Raw genomic sequence first — 21830 nt, 5'->3', positions numbered from 1 at the left:
TAGTGTAGCTGGGCTTTTAGGAAGCGGATAATATAAATATAGAGGATATGTATTTTTTTTTAAATATTAAATTTTGTTTATATTTATTTTTTTTTTATTAATCATTAATCAATTTTCCTAAATTCATAACGTGAATTTAGGAAAATTTAATCAATAAAAATTACAAATGAGTTCATATAAACAATTTTTTGAAAAATGTATCCAATGAAATTAAAACTTGTGATTACCGTTGGGTTTATCTAAAAGTTGTTTGATTTGTGATTTGAAAGTTTTGTAATTTTTTTCAGCTTTAATTTTATCCGGAAGGGCATTAAACAATTTTATACCTTGATAAGTATAATGGTGTTGACCAGCACTAGTATTACATTTAGGAATTTCTAAGTTACCACATCATCTAGATCGGTTACTTATTTTTGTAGAAATTGTTGAATTGAAATGGTCTTTATGAATTTGTAACAGTGCATTCTTTTTAAAAATTTTGTTTAAGCTAAGAACCCTAAACGAGTCAAACAGCTCTGTGGTTGGAAATATCGATGATTTTCTTAGGATGACTTTCAAAATTAACCTCTGAACCTTTTCTACAGGTGAAAGGTTAGTTTTGAAAGTCCCTCCCCAACCGATTATACCATATTGTAATATGGATTGGGCAAGAGAAAAATATATAATTTTAATCATATTATATGAAAGGATGTTTCTCAATCTAATAAATAAGTAAATAAGTTTTCTTACTCTGGTTGCCGTATTTTGGACTTGTTCGTTCCATTTTAAGTGTCTATCTACTATGATACCCAGATACTTTATACTATTTTTGCATGTTATTGGTAAACAATTTACATTACCGCATTCTTTTTTATTTTCACATTGTGATGAATGGATTTTAATGGTTATATTGTTTTCAAAATTTTTTTCCTGCAAAGAGAATGGGATGAAATATGTTTTCTCGGTATTTAGTGAGAGACAATTTAGGTCGAACCATGTTTTGAGTATGTTTATATTGATATTGGCTATCCTCATTGTTTCCTCCCATGATTTTCCTTTTGTGATAACTACAGTGTCGTCTGCGTAAGATATGATATCTCCAACAATGGGAAGAGTGAACATTTGATTTACATATATAATAAAAAGGATTGGACCGATGACAGTTCCTTGCGGAATGCCAAAAGATGAGGTTTTGGGTTCACTAAGGGTATTATTGATTTTGACATATTGGAATCTCTCTTTTAGGTAACTTTGGAACCATGATAGTACTATTCCGTCCAATCCAATTTGTTTTAGTTTCTCAGTGAGTTTGAGTGTGATATGCTATCAAATGCTTTGCGGAGATCAATGAAGATTCCAAGACACTTTTCTCCATTATCTAATTTTTTCATTATTGTTGATGTCAATTTAGCAATCCCATCCTGTGTGCTGAGATTGTCCCTAAATCCGAACTGGTTTGGGCTCATTATCTTCTTATCTTTTATGTAGTTGTTGAGTTGTTTTTTAACAATTTTTTCATAGATTTTAGCTATATTTGATGTGAGTGCTATGGGACGGTAGTTAGAAGTGTTTTTTTCGTCACCAGTTTTAAAAACAGGGGTCACAATAGTCTTCTTATAATTGTTCGGGAATATGCCCTTCTTCAGACTAACATTTATTATATGAGCAATTGGTTTGCTGATTATCTCACATACAGTTTTTAATGTTTTTACAGTTATGTTGTCGTAGCCAGGGCTCGCTGATCCTCGTAGATTTATTATAGCGTTTTCAACTTCTTTATCAGTTACTGAAGCAAATGTGTGGAAACCTTCTTCAAAAGTTGGGTTTAGCTCTGGTTGTTGAGTTTGTTTTTTGTCTAGGATAATATTACTAGCAAGATTAGCGCCGACATTAACAAAATAATCGTTGAAGATATCACCACAAAGTTTTGGGTTTTTTTCTGTGTCAGTATTGATTCCTTGATGAGTAACTTCTTTTGGAAATTTTTGTTTTGTGTTTTTGTTGGTTATTGTTTTGATAATTTTCCAGAACTCTTTGCTGTCTTGACCAGCATTTTTTAATTTATCACGAAAATACTTTTCTTTAGTCAGTCTAATTAAAAGCGTAAGTTTGTTTCGATATTTCTTGAAGAAAGTAGCGATTTTTTCGTCGTTAGGGAATTTTTTAGACTGGTGATAGTATTTTTCCTTATTTCTGATTGAAATCACTAATCCATGGGTTATCCATGGTTTTATTAATCTGTGTTTAGATTTTGTTTTAGAAATAAGTATTTGTGTAGAAAGGTTTATGTGATTTAGGAAAACAGTTTCGAAATTCTCCGCACAAGTATTTGGATTTTCCGATTCAGTTATTGATGCCCAGGTTTCCATCTTAAGATTTTTTTCTAAAGTTTTCATATTTAAATATTTTTTTTCTTGTTTTTTTTTGTCAGTTTTGTTGGGGTTGGTACTTTTTTTGTCTGTGTTGTTAACGAATATACAGGTGTAGTGGTCAGTTATGCTGGTTTTTCATAATATCGACATGTTTTTTTCAGTATTATTTGAGTTGCACCATATGTGATCGATACAGGAAGGGATTTGTCCACTGATATTTCGTGTTGCATTATTTATATATGATTTATAGTTTAGCGAAGTCATTACATTTATATAATCATCTTTCGTTTTGTTTTGTACCCAGTGTCCGATATTAATGTTAATGTCACCAACAATAATATCAAAGGTACTTTTTTGACTCAGTAATAATTTTTCGATTTCTATAATGAAATTTGTGGGATTCGATCCGTGCGTCCGGTAGATGGCAATAATATGGTACATAATGTCGTTCACTTTTACACTCAGTTGTAAACAGTTTGCTAATTGCATTTTAATTTCTGTGACAGTGACATTGTTATATTTATTTAGAATGAACACCGCTATACCACTGGTTTTATTAATATAGGTAGTTGACGAAAAGTATGTGTAATTCGGAATACTGTACAGTGTGTCAGCGTTATTTATATTTAAGTGCGCTTCTGTTAAAACAATGAGGTCCGGTAATGTTTCAAGAAGGTTTAGTGTTACTACAAACTCATCTAGGTTTTTTTTTAAACTCCGGATGTTTTGGTGCAGAACAATGAAAGCACTTGGGACTTTTTTTAGCAGATCTCTACAATGTTGTGAATCTTCGCAAATGTGCTGTGAAACATCTGTTAATTTGTCAATTTCCTCGCCTAGAAAATCATCCATCACTTATTCATAATCGATTCTCTGTTGAGCTATGATAACCATTCGTTTTTGGTAAGTACATTTTTCGCTATTCGCACTGTGTTCAGTATTGTTTTTTGTTCCGAATAAATTGTTGTTTTTGTCGCAGTTGTAGCATTTGACTATATCTTTGGTTTTTTCGCATTCACTAAATTTGTGGTTTTTTGCACAGTGTATGCATCTAGGCTTATTCATTTTGTTCAGGCATTTTAGTGATGTATGTCCGAAACCAAGGCAGTGGTAACATTGCATTAAGGGATTGCAATCTTCTATGTGCGCTCGGACAAAACCAATATTGACCCTTTGTTTATCAAGTAATATCTTTCGGATTTGGCCTGTTGTTTCTATTATTACATTGCGCAGTTGGTCACTTTTCTTGTTTTTTAATATTTTAGTTACTTTAATTGAATCATTTGGGGCATCACTTAGTTCATTGTTTTGCAACAAAAAGTCGTTAAGAAAATTATCTTCACTATACTCCCCTCCCACACCTTTGATGACCATGCACGGTCTCTTCTTTTTTAATTCTGTAGCAGATATTCCGTTTTTATTTTTATTTATTTCCGTTTTTAGTTTGTCTGCGTCTTCTTTTTTCGAGCAAGTCATAATTATTTTATTGTTTGATGCTTTTTTGATCCCATTTATACCAATTCCTAGGTTAGGTGCTTTGATTTTTTTTTTTTTTTTTTACAGTATTACCGCACAAGAGTCCCAACTGCTCCCGTCTGGAGCCAGTGAGACTATGGCATCCCCAATTGGGGTATGTTGTGAGGCTGAGGGTATTGGGGAGGGGAGGGAGATGGGGAAGAGGAAGGTGGGGAAGTACCTGGCTATTCAGATCTGGTCACCAAACACGGCTAAAGCCATTTCAAGCAACGTTTCAATTCTGAATGGTGGTCTTACACCAGGGCGATACTGAGAGTATCTTCCACTCTGGAACGTGCCGCAAATATACTATATATTATTTTAAATTAATTAATTGTGAATTAATTGTGATTGTTTTAGTAATAATTTTCTTTATGTCCTCAGATGTTTCTTTGCCTTCTGCAGCAATCATAACGGCATATTTGAGTTCTTCGATTTGTACTGTTCGTTCTTTTAGTACCATTGCGTACGATTTCGGTTCATTATTTTTTTCGAGTTTGGTGATAACTTTTTTTTGAAGATCTATTATTTGTTCCTGGAAATTGTTTCTCTCTTGTTTCCAGGTTTCTTCTAAGAGGTTTATGGTTAATTCGAGGTTATTTCGTACTTTCGAATCTTTTACGGTAGTTATATTTTTTAGGTCACTTTTGATGTTTTCGATTAATTTTAGCACGTCCATGATATGTTAAAAACTTGAGCAGCCGTGCACAAAATGCACGTCACTCCGGGTCAAACTATGTGACAATACTAACATTTTATACATACTAATTTAAACTATCTGCTTATAATTATGGTAGTACATAGGAGTTTTTAAAATATTAGGTTATTCGAAACCCGTGAATGTTTGTCTTTCTTTTTACATATCCCTTTGCAACCGGCAAAAAATTTTAAAATTGTGATGTTCCACATTGTTAAAGCTCTTAGTTATGATCTCATAGGTCTGGGCGACTTACTGGTTGAAACATGTGCGCTTGAAAGTACCCTAAATAAGCAGCTCCCGCACGTTCAATCGACACCGGTTCCGTTCACAAAAACAAATTTATTTTCTGTCTTCAAACACAAACTCACTCTCGTGTGAAGCCGGTTGTAAAGGGTTATGGTAATGAAGAATATAAATAAATATTTCACTTTAATTGACAGAGGTTTATTTTATTATAGGCCTGTGCCGAAGCTGCAACGGACCAGGCAATTAGCTCTGGAGCCATCCGAGGAATAAGTTCCAATTCCTTGAGAAGAGTGGCTCCTTCGCGCTCCGTCATCCAGAGGGCTTTAGCTCACGCCCTACAGCCTATTGCCAGTCATATCACGTGAGTAACTACCATTTACATAATATATTATTTCTGTGGAATGAAATGCATGTCTCAGATACAAAAGTGAGATGACTTTATTTATTATTCAATCTGATTTCTAATTTAGTTGTTGCTAAATTAAAAATCAGACTAGTTAAAAACTAGTCTGATTTCAAAATTCTGTGAAAAACCATCGAGCTTGTGAAAATTACTAGAAATTTGAATGTACATTTTCAAATATGATTGTTCTTTTCTACGACAGTATCGCATTTTGACATTTCTCCATTTATAACAGAAAAATGAAAAACTCAGTTACGTGTTAAGCATTTTAATTTCAGCAAGACAATAAATAGATAACAGGTTAAATCATTAATGAATAAGGTAGAACAATGGAATTATACCTTGCATGATATAATACACACAATCCTGGCAGGAACACGGATACGGTCAGAAAAAGAAAATACATTCAATTCTGCGGTCAAAGTAAGTTAAGGCTGTTTCAAATTAGAAACAAACAGAGAGATACCTGGTTATTTTGGTTACAATCACCTATTTTGTGTTCGAGATGTCATGAAGATTAAGCGTTGTCGCACAATTTCTCAATGAACCACTCGTCCTTTTGCTTCCAATTGAGAAATGAGAGCCACGAGTATTCAATATATTCCAATCTGCTCCACGGCCGTTTCCGGAACCGACTCTCCTTGCAACTTAAAAAACGCACAAGAAACGACAAGACATAAAAACAAAAGATTTCAAACCACCATAGATATTCCACTCAGCCAGAACTCAACTTTCAACAGTTTTCCCATAGAAATTCAGAGTTTTTCATTGGTGTATGTGGTTAGCGATTGTGTGACGTCACAAACCATGGAGATTACCGTGTCTATTTTTCAGTTCCAATTTTTGCTCAGTGTTATACCCCCTGCACTGATATTTTCATAGATTATAAAATAGATGAGGTGGGAAGCCAGCTTAAGCCATATATGTATGCACATCTGAAATATAGAATTAAATTATCTGTTAAAATATATTTTAGGTAGGTACTTAATTGCTTCTCTGGTTTTGAAAAGTTTTTTTTAATTTGACAATAATTTTGTCAACACAGATCTTTCACATCAGTTCTAATTTTGAAAAATTCACACTCTTACATACTCCAAATACCCTAGAACATTAATTCTACAGAATTCTGTTCTTTATAACCTTTTTAAAATTCACGTGCTTGATTCCCCAGAGTGTACTTTCTGTGGGAAATTTAGATCACATATTTCTTTGGTTGTCCGTCTCTAAACAAATATCCACTCTTCTATCAAGCCTTATCTAACATTGCCTCCCCTCCGTTCAACATCTCATGTCTTCAAAGTCTGAACTCTACTCCAATCTTCCATATAATTATGAAATTTGCCCATTAGATTAAAATTAATTTATAAATTCACCTTCATTCTCTCCATAATTTGAAATGATAGCCTACAGGGCCGGTCCTGTGCAGGCGCAATTGGAGCAGTGCGCTCCGGGCACCGACTTGTCGCTGATAATAATCTAACACAGCGCCCTTGTAGGTTTTACCAGCGCACTAAATGTTCTGAATAGGATGTGATGACTTGCAAAATAACTCAAATTTATTGGCCACTATTCTGCGTCATAAATTAAGATATTCTAACGAACTGGATAATACTCGTCTTGGTAATTTGGAGATTTCTGGTTCTTTTGGTTTGTGCTAGATTAATGTTGTTCCACTTAGATAGATGTTTGCCATGACCTATGATAAACTTTTTTTTTGCAAAACAATTCTTAATTAATTATTTAAAATTAAACGTATTATTTTTCTACAACGTCACGATTCTATACTTATAATTATTTTTTTCATTAAGACGCATTTCAGAGATAACAGTTCAAATTTAATGAATGTGATTAACTTCTTTTGATCATTCCGAATTGAGGACATGGTTTGCAAATATGTATGTGTTTAGCAGAACTTCACGAATAAACAAATATGTATATTTCTTAAGCCGTTCTCTAGAATAACTTAATTCAGAATAGAAATTAGAATTATAGAATAATTTTTCCCGACAATTCCAACTGCTCAGAGCCAGTGGGGTGGCAACTATCCCCAATCTGGGAGTTGGGAGAAGAAGGAGATGGTAAAGAGGAAGGTTTGCAAGTGACAAGTCAAATGTTTTTAACTCACATGTCAGCTACATTTTTTAAGACCGTACTCTAATATCATCTATACTGAATTTTTTTGCAATGTTCAGGTTTATGCAGAAATAATAAAACATGTATATGCACCGTGTTCCACGCTCGTACCATAAAACTTTAGGGGGTTTTGACTATTCGTGAAAAAACAGAACTTTAATTGAACTTTTACAGGTATGATTTAAAAATAAATTAAAATACTGATTTTATTTTATCTGGCATTTTCATAATATTGTGTTAACAAAAACCTAGTTCACAACCACTTTGTAAATTGCCATCTCAACACAGGCGTTACACACCTAGTGAGATGGGCAATACCTCATTATTGTAATTAAATGTAATATTAAAACATTAAATAAATAAATAAAATAAAAAACAGAACTTGAAAATTAACTTGGAAATTTGATGAATTGTGAAAGATTCAGTTTCATAGGCCGGTTTTTTCACAGTATTTTGTAAATAACAGGATTTGAATAGGACTTTCACAGAACTTGAACGTTAGCTTTGAAATTTGATGAATTGTTCCAATTCTATGAAACAACCCATCCGAGTTCTATAATATTAATTACATTTTCATAACGTTTTTGGCCAAATGACTTCAGAATAAAAATTTATTACAATTGGTTTGTGAAACAGAAGTTTGAGGATCAACTAGTCTGAAATGCATCAAAACATTTTTACGGAACTCAATGACTCTGGAAAGGCTCATGGCATTTGCAATAATTTCAATAGAAAATGAAGTGATTTTTTATTAAAGTTATACATATGTTTACAAGACAAGGTTTTATACAAAGCACAAAGGATAACAAATTATTAGCCTGAAACACAAATATAAATTGAAAAATTCTTAAAATAAGCCAACGTAGCACAGTGGTTCCGTGCACCTGACCGGCAATCAGAAGGTATAGGTTCAATTCCCGTCGGCGGTATTTATTTTTTCACGGAACAGTTTTTCAATTTATATTTGTGTTTCGGGCTAATAATTATTGCTTATAAGAAAATTAACGTATTAATGAGACACTGATTTTTAATGATAGGATAATTGCTGAAAGATTATACCTTTATTAACCTTTTGAATGCGTTAATTTGCTCCGTTTTATCTATACCCGTACTTGGTACATATTTTCAAATACCTATGCACGCAATTAAATGTCAAATTATAGCATTCTGGCATGATTTATTGGACTATATAGACAGAACAGATTATTCTCCACAATATGAAAATAAATCCTCGTGTGTCAACACTCTTAGATGTTTATATAAACAAAAACATAAAATTTCATACAAAGACGTACCGTATCTTTTGAATGTGGTCCCGCCATTCACTCGGCGTGTGTGTACTTAGGCCACTGCGTTGATAGACACAAGTGGGACACCATGATCACTTATCATTTTTACTTATGAAAAGTTGTAAATGACATACTAGTACTAACGCCAGCCTTTGGCAAAAATATAAACTAAAAGGCGCGAAGAGGCGCACTTGATTATCGATCTTTTTTTATGAAATACAATTTTATTTTTTAAGAAATTCTTGTAGATGTCAGCATCGTGATAGTTCTACGAATGTCCAAGTGAGCAAGAAATAAATTTATGACGAAAGAGCGCTGAAATATCGGCCGTCAAAGTTTCCGTATCAACTGTTGATACAGCCGCGTGTGAGTATAGACTTTTTGCCGTAACAACAGTTGATACGGCCGCGTGCAAAGAGTTAAGTACTGTTAGTTTTTTTTTTAAATGATCAAGTGTATGTTATATGGCCCACCCAAATTCTGTCCCACGAGCCGCCACTGCATCTAGGTATACAATTCTAGTCAAATATACAATAAACCAATACTAATATTACATTTCCAGCGAGGCGTGCAATGCGGTGGTGCGCGCAGTGTATGAAGATGGAGACCTGGACATGGATGGGCTGATGGATGGAGGCAGTCGGGAGGTGTTGAGGAGAACTAGACCAGCTCCGCCACCACCTCTACCAGTTCATTTGCACACTACGGTTTGATACTTTCATTAGTCTAACATAAAATTACTTTTCTAAGTTATTTTACTCAAATACAATTATTATTTCCGCTTTCCATTACAGTTTTAGATTAATGGTAGTGGTCGTATTGGATTAATGGTTCAATGAAAAACAAACGTAATATTTTGTTGGTAAGTACATTGACCGATACTGAAAATCCCCCCGGTGATTTTGCCGGTGCTAACTGATAATTCTAGACAACTGATCCTCGAGAGAGTCTCTCTAAATTATATTGTTAGTGGCCCGCTATCTGAAGAGTGTGGTGCAATATTTTTGGAAATTGTTTAAGACTGATTTTTCATAAATTGTTTAACGATTATTCGATCTTTGGATATTTTTTGTGATCCCAAACAAGTACATTCTGTTTACTGGTTGCATGTCACGACTAACCAGGACAAAGAACCAAAAACCAGTACTGTACTGATAAAACTAGTATGAATGGTCGCCTTATAATATTATATATACATATTACCCACACATTTTACAATTCTAATTTTATAATTTCCTTACCAATGCTTGCACAACAGTTGGATTACTTGAATCTGGTAAGTTTACATTGAACTTGTGTGTGCTGGAAATAGAAAGATATCTTTGAAAACTTTTGATTGATTTGTGCATAATGTGTATAATAATTGCCATTTTGCAATATTTTAACTCCTCAAGTCTCCGGCATATTGTCCGTTATATTTCTTATGCAAGCTGTCAGAATGTTGGAGAATTTTTGTGTATTTCTGCTTTGCAATAAAATAAAAATAAATGGATTATTTCTGAACATATCCGAAAACTAAAAACTGTTTTTCAAAGATGGTGAAATAAGGTTTCAAATTTTATTTCGTTTACAAATCTACGTATAATTTTTGAAATATTAAAAATTTGCTTTCAGATTTTTTAAATTTAAATTTAAAAAATGGCTCCCTTACGTTTTTTCGTCTAAAAACTGAACTAAAATTACTGATAATGAAAAAATCATATTATATTAGATAAATCTTTATACATAAAAGTTCAGCCTGCTTGTGTTTGCACTCGCAAAACTCGAAAAGTGGTCGACTGATATCGCTGAAAATTTCAAAGTTTGTTTCGTTATTAGTGCCGGGAGTGTTTACAGAGATGGTTTAAATAGTAGAAGGAATACCTCTGATAACGCAATATATCTGCACAGGAATGAGATACACGAGTCGAATTAAAGGCATTAGCAATAGCGAAGCATTGCGGGGTCCACTTAGTGTGTTGTCTCACCTTTTTTGTTATTTCATACAAAAATAATTTATAAAAAATTCACAAACTTTATTGTCACCTCACCTTTTTTGTTATTTCATACAAAAAAATTTATAAAAAATTCACAAAGTTTATCGTCACCTCACCTTTTTTGTTATTTCATACAAAAATAATTTATAAAAAATTCACAAAGTTTATTGTCACCTCACCTTTTTTGTTATTTCATACAAAAATAATTTATAAAAAATTCACAAAGTTTATTGTCACCTCACCTTTTTGTTATTTGATACAAAAATAATTTATAAAAAATTCACAAAGTTTATTGTCACCTCACCTTTTTTGTTATTTCATACAAAAAAATTTATAAAAAATTCACAAAGTTTATCGTCACCTCACCTTTTTTGTTATTTCATACAAAAATAATTTATAAAAAATTCACAAAGTTTCATAAATTCTTGGTTTCATATAGGTGATTTTAATTCTTCTGTAGTTAGCTTCTAGAGTTAAATATAAAGCATAGTGTTTTCTCTTTCTAATACTGTTTAATTCATATTTCTCACTATGACAGCAAGGGAGACACAAGGATTTCTACGAGACCGTATGAACTGTTACCAAAAGCGAACAAATTGACTCTACGGGTTATATCTGTTTGTTTGCAAAACCAAACAAATAAATCTTGATTTTTATATCATCCATGCAAAATTTGTGCTTTTGTTGTTCAAAAACTATTTAAAATAATGGTAGTTTAGAAATTCCTATGATAGCTTCTTTTTAACTTCTCCATCTTTCTCATAAACGCTGCATGTAACAAGAAGGAAAACGGAGCTCTCAGTGGGAGGACTATGTAATCTTTAAATGATGTTTATAAGTAACCTTTATTGAATGGGTGCAGGCTACCCCCCTGGGAGGGCGGCGTATCTCGGAGGCCGGCATGGGGGGCGGGGGAGAGAGGCCGCAGTCAGCTGCCGGGGCACCTCCCGGCCGCCACTCCCCGGACAGCCTGGCTGACCTGCCCTCCAACCACACCCAGCTGCACCATCTCGTCAAAGGTACATTCATTATCATTTTCATAATTATGCATTGCATTGAGAACATAAAATGATCATTACAACAACAAACAAAAATTTAATACTGCTCCCTAGTAACTGGAGTCAGTGGGTCCTCAATTATTTGTCTATGTTGTGAGGCTGATGGGAGTTGGAAGGGAAGGCAATGGTTAAGAGAAAGGTGAGGATGTACCTGGCTATTCAGATCTGGTCATCAAACAGGGTTAAAGCCATTTCAAGCAACGCAAAATTTCGATTCTGAATGGCGGTCTTACACCAGGGCGGATACTATCTATCACTCTGATCATAACTACATATTCATTATAAGTTCATTTATTGAACATCTAAACTTGAAAATTTGAAATATATGCAAATTAATCAATTATTTTTTAAATATACTTCACACCCATCCTATCTTAACCTAACCTTAAAGTTAATCTCTTGTCAATTAATTCATTTTTCTTTCATTCAGGTCGTCCTCGTAGAGCAAAAACGCGAGCTCCCAGCCGGCCGGTTCCTGAGCTTCATTCCCATCGCACAGCTGATGGTAAGCCCTTCCCATAATGCATATACTAACTAACCATCATGCCGTTTCTCACAGGGGTAGACAGAGAGAATAGACCGCCACACAACTCTGTCTCGGCACACACTCTTTGCTTAATTTACATTCATATATCATTTCATACTCACTCTTTTATTTATAATCTGTTATTCTGACTCTTGTCACTTATATTCTCTAGACTCTTGTCATAAAACTATGTAATGAACTCTAATATAATGCTGTTATTTGTTTGTTTTAGGCGTGGAGGTGTTCTGGCGCGGCCACTCCCCCCCTGTCTCCCCCCGCTCTGCACGCTCCACCCCCACTTCCCCCACATCACCTCCATCAGCCTCTCAATCCGCCTCTATGACTCTTCACAACGATGACACCATGTGAGCTACTATTTTTTTACATACACATTTAATGACAGCTACGTCTACAAATTGACAATCATTTTGCGATAACTTTAACAATCCAATATTTGCTTGCTTGAACTGAGATTACAAATATTGTTTTATTTTCTCTACATTTCCCAGAGTGCCTATGAAATCTTTTAGGATACTCACCGGAGGGAATTAACCTCTGGAGCCTCTGTATTTCTCTTAAGCGGACTGTCAAATTCGGTTTACACGAGAAATATTTTTGCATTACATTCATTTCCAGATATATTCGCTGTTTTTGAACATATATCAAAATAAAATAATAATCATTTTTTAAAGTATATGACAGACTCCAGATTTTAGTATTACAAATCTATATTTGCAATTTAAAATATTCAAATTTTTAACACCATCATAGAAAAATTTTTAAAGTCGTTTACTGATGGTTTTATTGTGTTTTCACTACTTTTCCAGAAACTAAAAAACGTATGTAATTAGACCAAGGTATTCTAAGGACGGGTTGTTTCAGAGAATTTCGATAATTCTTCAAATTTCAATAATTCTTCAAATTTCAATAATTCTTCAAATTTCAATAATTCTTCAAATTTCAATAATTCTTCAAATTTCAATAATTCTTCAAATTTCAATAATTCTTCAAATTTCAATAATTCTTCAAATTTCAATAATTCTTCAAATTTCAATAATTCTTCAAATTTCAATAATTCTTCAAATTTCAAAGTTAATTTTCCAGTTCTGCGAAAGATTTTTTCGAATTCTATTATTATTTCGTTTCTGACAAGCAACTAGCATTGAACTAGCAACATTGAAATTTTATGAATTCTCAAATTCAGTGAAACAACCCATCCTAAAATTTATTGTCGCTTCATTTTTTTTTCGTTTTACCTAAAAATTTGCAAACCTGGACAAATATTTTTCAAATGCTAAATGTTGTTTCATAGAATTATTTCAAATTTTTCGGGAGGCTCTATGGTAAACTTTATTTTAACTACAAATACAGAGCGTGGTGTTCTCTCATTCTAACACAACATATATCTCATCATAACACAAAATGAAATATTAAGACTTATGAATCCGTGTCAGGCTGTGAGAAATATTTCCCAAAAAGACTACGGAGTTTGTTGTCTGGGAGAAATATCTTCCAAAATTGCTCTAGGGGTTGAAGCAAAGATATTAGAAGAACGAGATATGCTATGTTGGCCGCCGGACCGTAGCCGGAGTACTACCTAATTAGGGTACTTTTAACGGTATCGGGACATGTACGCACAGAAATCTGTTCTATGTATTAGTGCGGATACCTTAGCGCAAGCGAAGGTGTGCAGTAGTATTGGTGAACAAAACCGGCGACACTGGGCAAAACAATTCCACTCAGTACGAACTGCGCGTAGCACATCTCGTTCTTCTAATATCTTTGGGTTGAAGGAAGATTGACGAGTTGCTTAGGATATAATTTGAATTGAACACTCCAAATTGCAGGTACAGTCTTACATCTGGGGAAAGCACACCCGTTGCGATGGATGATCGTTCAGGTTAGTTGGATATTTAATTATTATTTCAAGAATTTACATACAAACTGAGATTGCCTCCATGGCTGATTTAACGTGAATAAGCTTGCTATGCTCTATCCAGATTTCTATTCCTTATTGCACAATAGAAAGCACATAGAAGTCACTAAAGAGTTTTCAGCTACCTTTATTTATGGTAACAAGTTATACATTTATTGACCATTTTAGAAGCGGACAATGGGAGGGCGCGCTCGGCAGACAGTCCTTTGCCCAACAACCCCACCCCTACGGCACCGCCACCCACTTCCAACAATATATCCCTGGCCACCACTCCTCACGGTTAGTATATTGCCATTACCAACTGGTACAGAGCATCTTCTATTTTAAAATTTTTGTTATTTTCCAGAACGTTCAGAATCCCTTTTTGTTAAAATACCAACCGAAAACTTTTTGCTCTTGATCGGAAATTCGAAAAAAAAAAAAGAGAAAACGACACTGCATTGCGGTTCAATTATTGTGGTTCTGCCACTGGAGCTCCAGCTCCAGCTCAAAACCCAGCTCTAAACCCAGCTACTAAATAAATCAATGACGAAACAGAACACTTTTGTAAGTGATATAATGTCAGAGATGAAAAAAAACTAACTTTTTAATCACTTTTCAAAAGTGCTGTTTTCTCACTGTTCTGTTTAGTCCGGTTTTTCTGTTAGATACTTGGGTTTTGAGAGATTGAGAGGCTACAATAGATCTATCAGCGGTCTGCCAATACATCCTTTAACCTGTCACACCTTACAGTAGACGAGAGCCATAATGCATCGTAAAATAATATCACGAGTAGTACTGTTGATCACATACAGGTTACCGAATATTAATAGGTATGCTAAAGTGCACGCTTCTTCCACCTAATAAAAAAAAAAGATTTACATCTGATAAATGACTTATTTGATATAATGTACATTTCAAAAATATAAAACAAAAACTTTTCCATTCAATCATCTCGTTAAGTAACAAAGTAACAACTAAATACAATAAGTTTGTAAATTTAATTTCCTTAAAATGTGATGTTGAATCATCTCCTTTTAGGGATTAGCACAAATTTCTGAACAACTTTGATATTGATGTGAAAATTATTCACTAGAACCATAGTTCTTTTTTGCTCTTATCTTGGTGTTGCCATTGAAAATTGCAGTGGCATAAATTGCCGTGAACTATTAAATGTCACACTGTACGAAATATTATTCACAATCCAGATATTTGTAGTTCCCGTTTAATCCGCTAAAATCAGTGTCAAATTGAGAAAACTGTCCTAAAATAATTGTCAAACATTGGAAATTGTAATTTTATGTTTCAGGTGATGAAACATCTCCATTGACCAATCACGTGAAAGATGGATCTCCGTGTACTACAGGTTCGTTCCATTGTTGTTGGCACACACATTATGTACCTATTAAAATATAATTATTGACTTTATGTCTTATTTTAACTCAACCATTTGGCATTTCATCCATCTGTAAATTTGTTCATTTCATTCTGGTTCCGGTTCAAGATGGTGGCCATGTTGAATACTACTTTTTTATCCCGCTAGAGTTCACATGATCGTGGTTTCTACTATGAACTGTCAAATCGGAATACATACCAATATTGTGGTACCTACCGGCTTGAAGAAAGTTCGAAAAAAGAATTATTGGCATTATGAATTCCTTTTTGAAATAAAAAAAATGTTAGGTTAAATATGTATGGTTTATAATTAACTAGGTAGGTATTTAAGTAACTACTTGCAAATCTTATGATTTTGGAGGAAATTTTGGTTTTGATTTAAATTTTTGATAATAGAAGGCGAGGTCTACCTAGGCAAGATTCACAGAACTACATAGTAGTATTTGAATTGATTCTAAATCCTTGTATTCCTTTGCAGAGGGTGTAGAGGGCTGTGTTGGCGGCAGCATTGTCGGGATCTCTCCAGCTGCTTTAACGGGTCAATATGCCAATCATTTATCATTTCTTATCAACATTGGTTGTTCACCATCATGACATTAAAAATGTATTATATTTTCAGGTTCAATGCGAAAGGAGGCTCCATTAGCAGTTGGTGAGTAATACACCGCCACACCAGCATCGATTTTATCAGGCAAATTGTTAAACCTAATCAAACAAGAGATATCATATTAGATCAATTTGAAATACGTTACGAGACATTTCTCTTTAACCGATGGATAGACAAGGCTATACATCACTATTTACTCTTTAAGGCCAATGTGTATATGATGTACCTATTTGCTAATGGGAAGAAACCCATTATTCTGCTTGGTACTAATTCAGTCAAACCTTATTTGCAAGAAACTTTCAGTGATTATTTTTGGTCACTTCACTCCGAGAAAACTCTTATGTAATTTATATATAGAACATTTCTGTTCTTCTAAGGGACAGGATGAATATACATACATTATATTATGGACGTATTGATATTTGCAACAGAATGTATTGTATCTTGTATTATATTCAAATCATTTAACAACTGTTACGAGGAGACATGAGATGCAAGAGTTAACGCCAATAATACACATTGTAATGTATGTAATGAAAGAAATACATTGTGTATTATAACAATGTATTGTGTGTACATGTTATGCAATGGTATTAGTTAAGGTTTTTATTGTGTACGTTTGAGTTACCAATTTCTCTTTGAATGTATGTATAATTTAAAAAATCTTTGACTGAAATTTGTATGTCCTTTTTACATTGGTTATAATCGTGTACATTTATTGTATAAATATTTGTGCTAAATATAATATTTTAATGAGTTGCCAAATGCAGTTGTGTAAATTACAGTCTGTATTGGATTTTATATCAACTCTTATTCTCTTGTTCAAGTAAAACTCTGTAGAACTGAAGTTTGATAGTTTCTGAATGAATTAGACTGACTAAATGGACATGTTCAAAAGTTTCTGGCATTCTGCACAAGTTACATTATATTGTTTAACGGGCTCATCTTCAAGTTTATGTACAAAGTATGTTCTGTAGTAGCGCCATCGCGCTAGTTTGTGCCAATACTTTGTCCCGTTTAGACTTACCGGGATTTTCCACATTGCATAGTAAAGTTGTTAGTGGGTAACACGTTATTAAGTAACAGTTAGCCCGACTATCCTCCTAGAGAGGAACTCGTGAGAATGTAATACCGTGAACTGAGAGAAGACGAGTGGTTCAGAGAAGCCGTGTAGCCGCCGTACTCGAGGAGAGAAAACCCAGACTTGTGTCTGTAAATATATTTAGTTGGAGTCAATTAGGTACTTTTATAACGATATTGTGATAATGATTTTCTTTGTAGTTTTTGAAATTATGAAAAACATAGCGAAACATTTTATAATAATTTTTACAAATGGTCTAATTTAAGATATGCCAAGATTTTGCCAGTAATTTAATTTATATATTTTTAAGAATATTAATTTAACATAATACATTTTATGATAGTAGGTATACTTTTTGGTGATATTGCAATAACTTTAGGAATGACCCCAAAAAGCTTAATTTTATCAATACAAAATTATAATTATTTGTTTCAAGTGAAAAAATCTTAAATCATGGTTTTAGGTGAACTTGCTCAAACAATATCATATTCTTTGGATATTTGACTAATAATTGATAGGTACTCCATAATGAATTACTTCATAAGGTAATAGCTTTCTTTTACTATAATATTAGAGAAAACCAAATTGCTACCTTTAATTAGTCACCTGTGGCAGTGCTAGCAGCATAATAATGGTGGATTACGCATGTCATTTGATAAGTATATGATATCTGTTTAATAATCATTTATAATATATTTTACTTCATTATTCCTACATGTATGTTATTTATCTTTATACATTGTTTTATTTTATACTTTTACTATGCTATATATTATACATACTAACACTCCCAAGTTGTGATCATTTCAATTTCAACACCTTTTGCTATTAAAACTATAAAATATTAATATTTACTCATTTTAATTATTTACCTTAGTTGTATCAAATAATTATTATTTAGTCAATTTTACTATTTTCCAATCCAACTTTACTTTTTTGTCCACAAATACGTCAAGTAAATAATATTTTTGATTTTGGTGACTATTACATAAACTTATTGTTAAACTAATGTTTAATTAAATCAATCATTTACGTCTCTGTTGTATTCCATAATATTGTTAACATTCCATACCAAAAGGGTATTTATACTAACAAGTGATTTTGTAGGAAATGTACAGAATTCAAAATGTGCTTTTAAACTGCCGCAGTCAGCCAACACTATTTTGTCACCTCTTTTGAAAGCAGTTGGTTATTTAATTCATAACTAGAACTTTTTAAAGTAAGTATTTGAAGCAAATCTGTATTAATTTCTGGTGCTTTTTTTTACATAGCTGAACAACTGTGTTTGTTCACTTCTAAGAACCTATTATCTTAATTCGGACTGTTGACAAAGCATAACTAGAAATAGCAAATAAAACTTTGTCACATTGTAAGTTTTAATATAAATTTAAACCTCCACCCCATTAAAATTACATTCCTAATGTCGGAGATTGCTTTTTATGCAATTTCTAAAAATAAATATTTGAACATATTATTATGTATTCAAAGAATTTAGACCTTATTTAAAATTTTCAAAGATGTGAATTTGGACTGGATTGCCAACACACTAGTCAAAACTATTGTGTCTTATGTGCTAGAAGACTATTTAATAAATTATTTCTAAGCTAACAATTGTCTTTTATTCCGATCCACTAATAGTAGTATAATACCACGAATTGTCACTATGAAAAATAGACAAAATAAGTAGCATACTTTGATTAGCGCCAGGTGTCGTTCGGCTCAGGACTCTAGAATCGCATGCATTGAGATCAAATGGATATTTTAAATATGAATAAAACCTTTCTTTGAAAAAAAAAAAAAATTACACCCGGGTACAAATAACCTAAAAGTATTTGAAAACTCATACTTGATTATGATTTATTTATTGATTTTCAAATACAAATAAAATAAATTATGATTAGTCACCGAACCTCGGAAGTGTGCAGTCGTGTTTACATCCAATGCTCTGTGTTTGACGGCTTTCTGACGGCGCGGCGTACAGATAAGATTTATTTATTGTTACCTTTTCGTATTCATTATTTTTGTTTGTGTTATTGGTTTGCGACGAAGTTGCATGTATTATTTCTATCATTTATTATTTCTAAAATAATAATTATTGTTTAATTTTTTTTTTTTTTAATTTGTTGAAATGGAGGAGGACGAAAATCGAACTCCGGACCCTGAGTCCATTTCTTATATTGTAGACGACTACGATTCTGATGATTCCCAGACTTCTGTAACCATTCCTTCCCGAAAACGACGACCTCCGCTTTGCCTTAATGTACCTCCTAAAATTAAATCTCTTTCACAAACAAACGAAGCCCCAATCTCTCATGGAAGTTATAATGATACCATTCCTCCAGAAGCAAAAGCCATTGAGCTTATGTATTCTATTTCATCTTCAGCTCCATTTATTGTTAATGTCCAAAGGACTGAACAGGGGAAAATAATTCACCCCCTGGATTTAGGTAAATTTATTTTTAGCTCAAAACTCAATAACCTCGGTATTATAAATGGATCAATAAAACCGGAAGGTCGATACAAACTATCCATAGAATTTAAATCCGCCACATTAGCTAATGATTTTGTTAAAAAAATAGGTTCTCTTTCAAATAATAAATTTAAATCTTTCATACCTACTTTCAATTTAACCAGAATGGGCAGAGTAAGAGGTATCCCAACCGATCTATCAGAAACAGAAATAGTAGACACTCTTAATGACTCTCAATTAACTCCAAAAGTTTTAAAAGCACGTCGGTTGAATTTCAAGGATACTTCCACCGGCACCACTATATGGAAACCTTCCCAATCCGTTGTTATTACTTTCGAAGGTCAAACATTACCATCCCGTGTATTTATTTATTATAACGCTCTTCCCGTTGAAGTATACAGATTCCCGACTATCCAATGTTTCAACTGTTGCCGTTTTGGCCATTAAAAATCTATTTGTCGTTCCCCTCCTCGTTGCTTCCATTGCGGAGAGGATCATCCCTTTGAACAGTGTCAAAATACAACGAATAACCCTATTTGTATTAATTGTAAGGGCAACCATACTGCTGTTAGTGTGGCCTGTCCAGAGTTATCTAGACAGAGAAATATCAAACAGTCAATGGCTGCAGACAACATTTCCTACTTTCAGGCCTCTAAATTATTCCCTCCTACAAAAAAATCTTTTGCAGAGATAGCGTCTAACGCTTCTCTCTTTCATTTTTCTTCCCCTAAATCCCCTCTATCATCTTCCCACAAAGAAAGAATTTTCAAACCGATAAAATCTAATCCAAAATTTATTCCTTCTTTCGATAAAAAAACTACATCCCAGGCTCCCAATGGGACTGCCTTAAAAAACTGTTCCACTTCCGATATCTTACCTAAAGTCATGATTGAAAATTCTTCTTTTATTCAAACTTTAATTACCCTATTAATTACGATCCTTTCAAATAACAATAAAGTACCATCCAACGCTGCCGATTATATGAAATCTTTACTCTCTAGCCTTCCCGATGTATCCGCAACTAAGCAAAATACTTCAATGGAATAGTAGAAGTCTATTCGCCAACAAAATTGATCTTGTACAGTTACTTGATGAACATAATATTTCAGTTGCTGCCATCTCCGAAACGTGGTTAAAACCCTCATATCAATTTAAGATTCCCGGATAATCATTTTCCACACTCTCTCCAATAATTTTTAGATAGTAGCAGCTGTTGTATCTGATATTACATTACTATCAATATATATCCCTCCCTCTACAATTTTTGTTGAAAACGAATGGTCAACATTTATATCCCAGATTCGTCCCCCGTATATGATACTTGGGGACTTCAATGCTCATTCTCCTTCTTGGGGCAGTGAGTTAACAAACCGTTCTGGCCATAATCTATTAGATTTTATGGATACCTATATTTTATGTATTCTAAATGACGGATCTCCAACTCGTTTCACTGCCCCTCAACATTGGAAAAGTGCAGTCGATTTATCTCTTTGCTCATCTTCAGTGATTCCCATATGTTCTTGGAACATTCTTAAAGATCCCCTTTCCAGTGACCATTTTCCTATAATAATTACCTTCCACCATCTATCTTCCACGCATTCCTTTTCGATAAACAATAGTTTTAAATTTAAAATGAAAGACACCAATTGGAGAAATTTTTCTTCAGAATTAGACTCCATTGTTCAAGCATCTAAGTCTTCCCTTGTCAACACTAGTTTACAATGTGAATTATTTCCTAACATGATAATAAAAGCTGCAGAAAAAACACTTAAAAAACGTAATGTTAACATTAAGATAAAACATTCCACCCCATGGTGGGATGAAGAATGCACTAGTGTCGTTAAATCCAGAAGAGAAGCAATTTCCATTTTCCGTAAATGTATGTCTTTCGAAAATTACCTTTCTGTGAAACGCGCCCAGGCAGAAGCGAAACGCGTTTTGAAAAACAAAAAGCGGTCTGGATGGCGAAAATTCTTGTTTCTTCGATGGTGAAAAACGCTTGTCTCCTGAATCTCCCCAGTCATCCGTATGGTCCAATTTAAAAAAATTCGGTTCGTCATATACTCCCCAGCGTTGCAAACATATTCCAGAAGAAATTATTATAGGTTTTGCTGATAAGATAGCTCCTCCGTCAGTTGCCAGATGTGAGGAAATGCCTTCCTTTA

General features: G+C 33.5%; 2 protein-coding genes across 2 annotated transcripts in view; both read left to right on the top strand.

Annotated features, from left to right (window-relative positions):
* Window positions 1-18794, top strand: part of LRR (capping protein regulator and myosin 1 linker 1 leucine rich repeat protein) — a 41261-nt gene extending 22467 nt beyond the window's left edge. The window contains exons 18-27 of the mRNA XM_089633290.1: window positions 5025-5173; window positions 9200-9344; window positions 11476-11632; window positions 12102-12176; window positions 12430-12562; window positions 14045-14097; window positions 14302-14412; window positions 15422-15478; window positions 15986-16045; window positions 16127-18794. Coding sequence (XP_089489416.1) covers window positions 5025-5173; window positions 9200-9344; window positions 11476-11632; window positions 12102-12176; window positions 12430-12562; window positions 14045-14097; window positions 14302-14412; window positions 15422-15478; window positions 15986-16045; window positions 16127-16167 — 981 coding nt within the window. The 3' untranslated portion in view covers window positions 16168-18794. The remainder of the gene's footprint in view (window positions 1-5024; window positions 5174-9199; window positions 9345-11475; window positions 11633-12101; window positions 12177-12429; window positions 12563-14044; window positions 14098-14301; window positions 14413-15421; window positions 15479-15985; window positions 16046-16126) is intronic.
* The window catches only part of LOC149422436 (thioredoxin, mitochondrial-like), a 289804-nt gene that overhangs the window by 59621 nt on the left and 208353 nt on the right, over window positions 1-21830 (top strand). The window lies entirely within an intron of this gene.

This window comes from Hesperophylax consimilis, chromosome 7 (genome assembly GCF_061612785.1).
Source record: "Hesperophylax consimilis isolate HC1 chromosome 7, BYU_Hcon_1.0, whole genome shotgun sequence".
Classification (NCBI taxonomy): Eukaryota; Metazoa; Arthropoda; class Insecta; order Trichoptera; family Limnephilidae; genus Hesperophylax; species Hesperophylax consimilis.
Note: the sequence above shows the minus strand (reverse complement) of the source record. Positions and strands in the feature narration are given on the sequence as shown.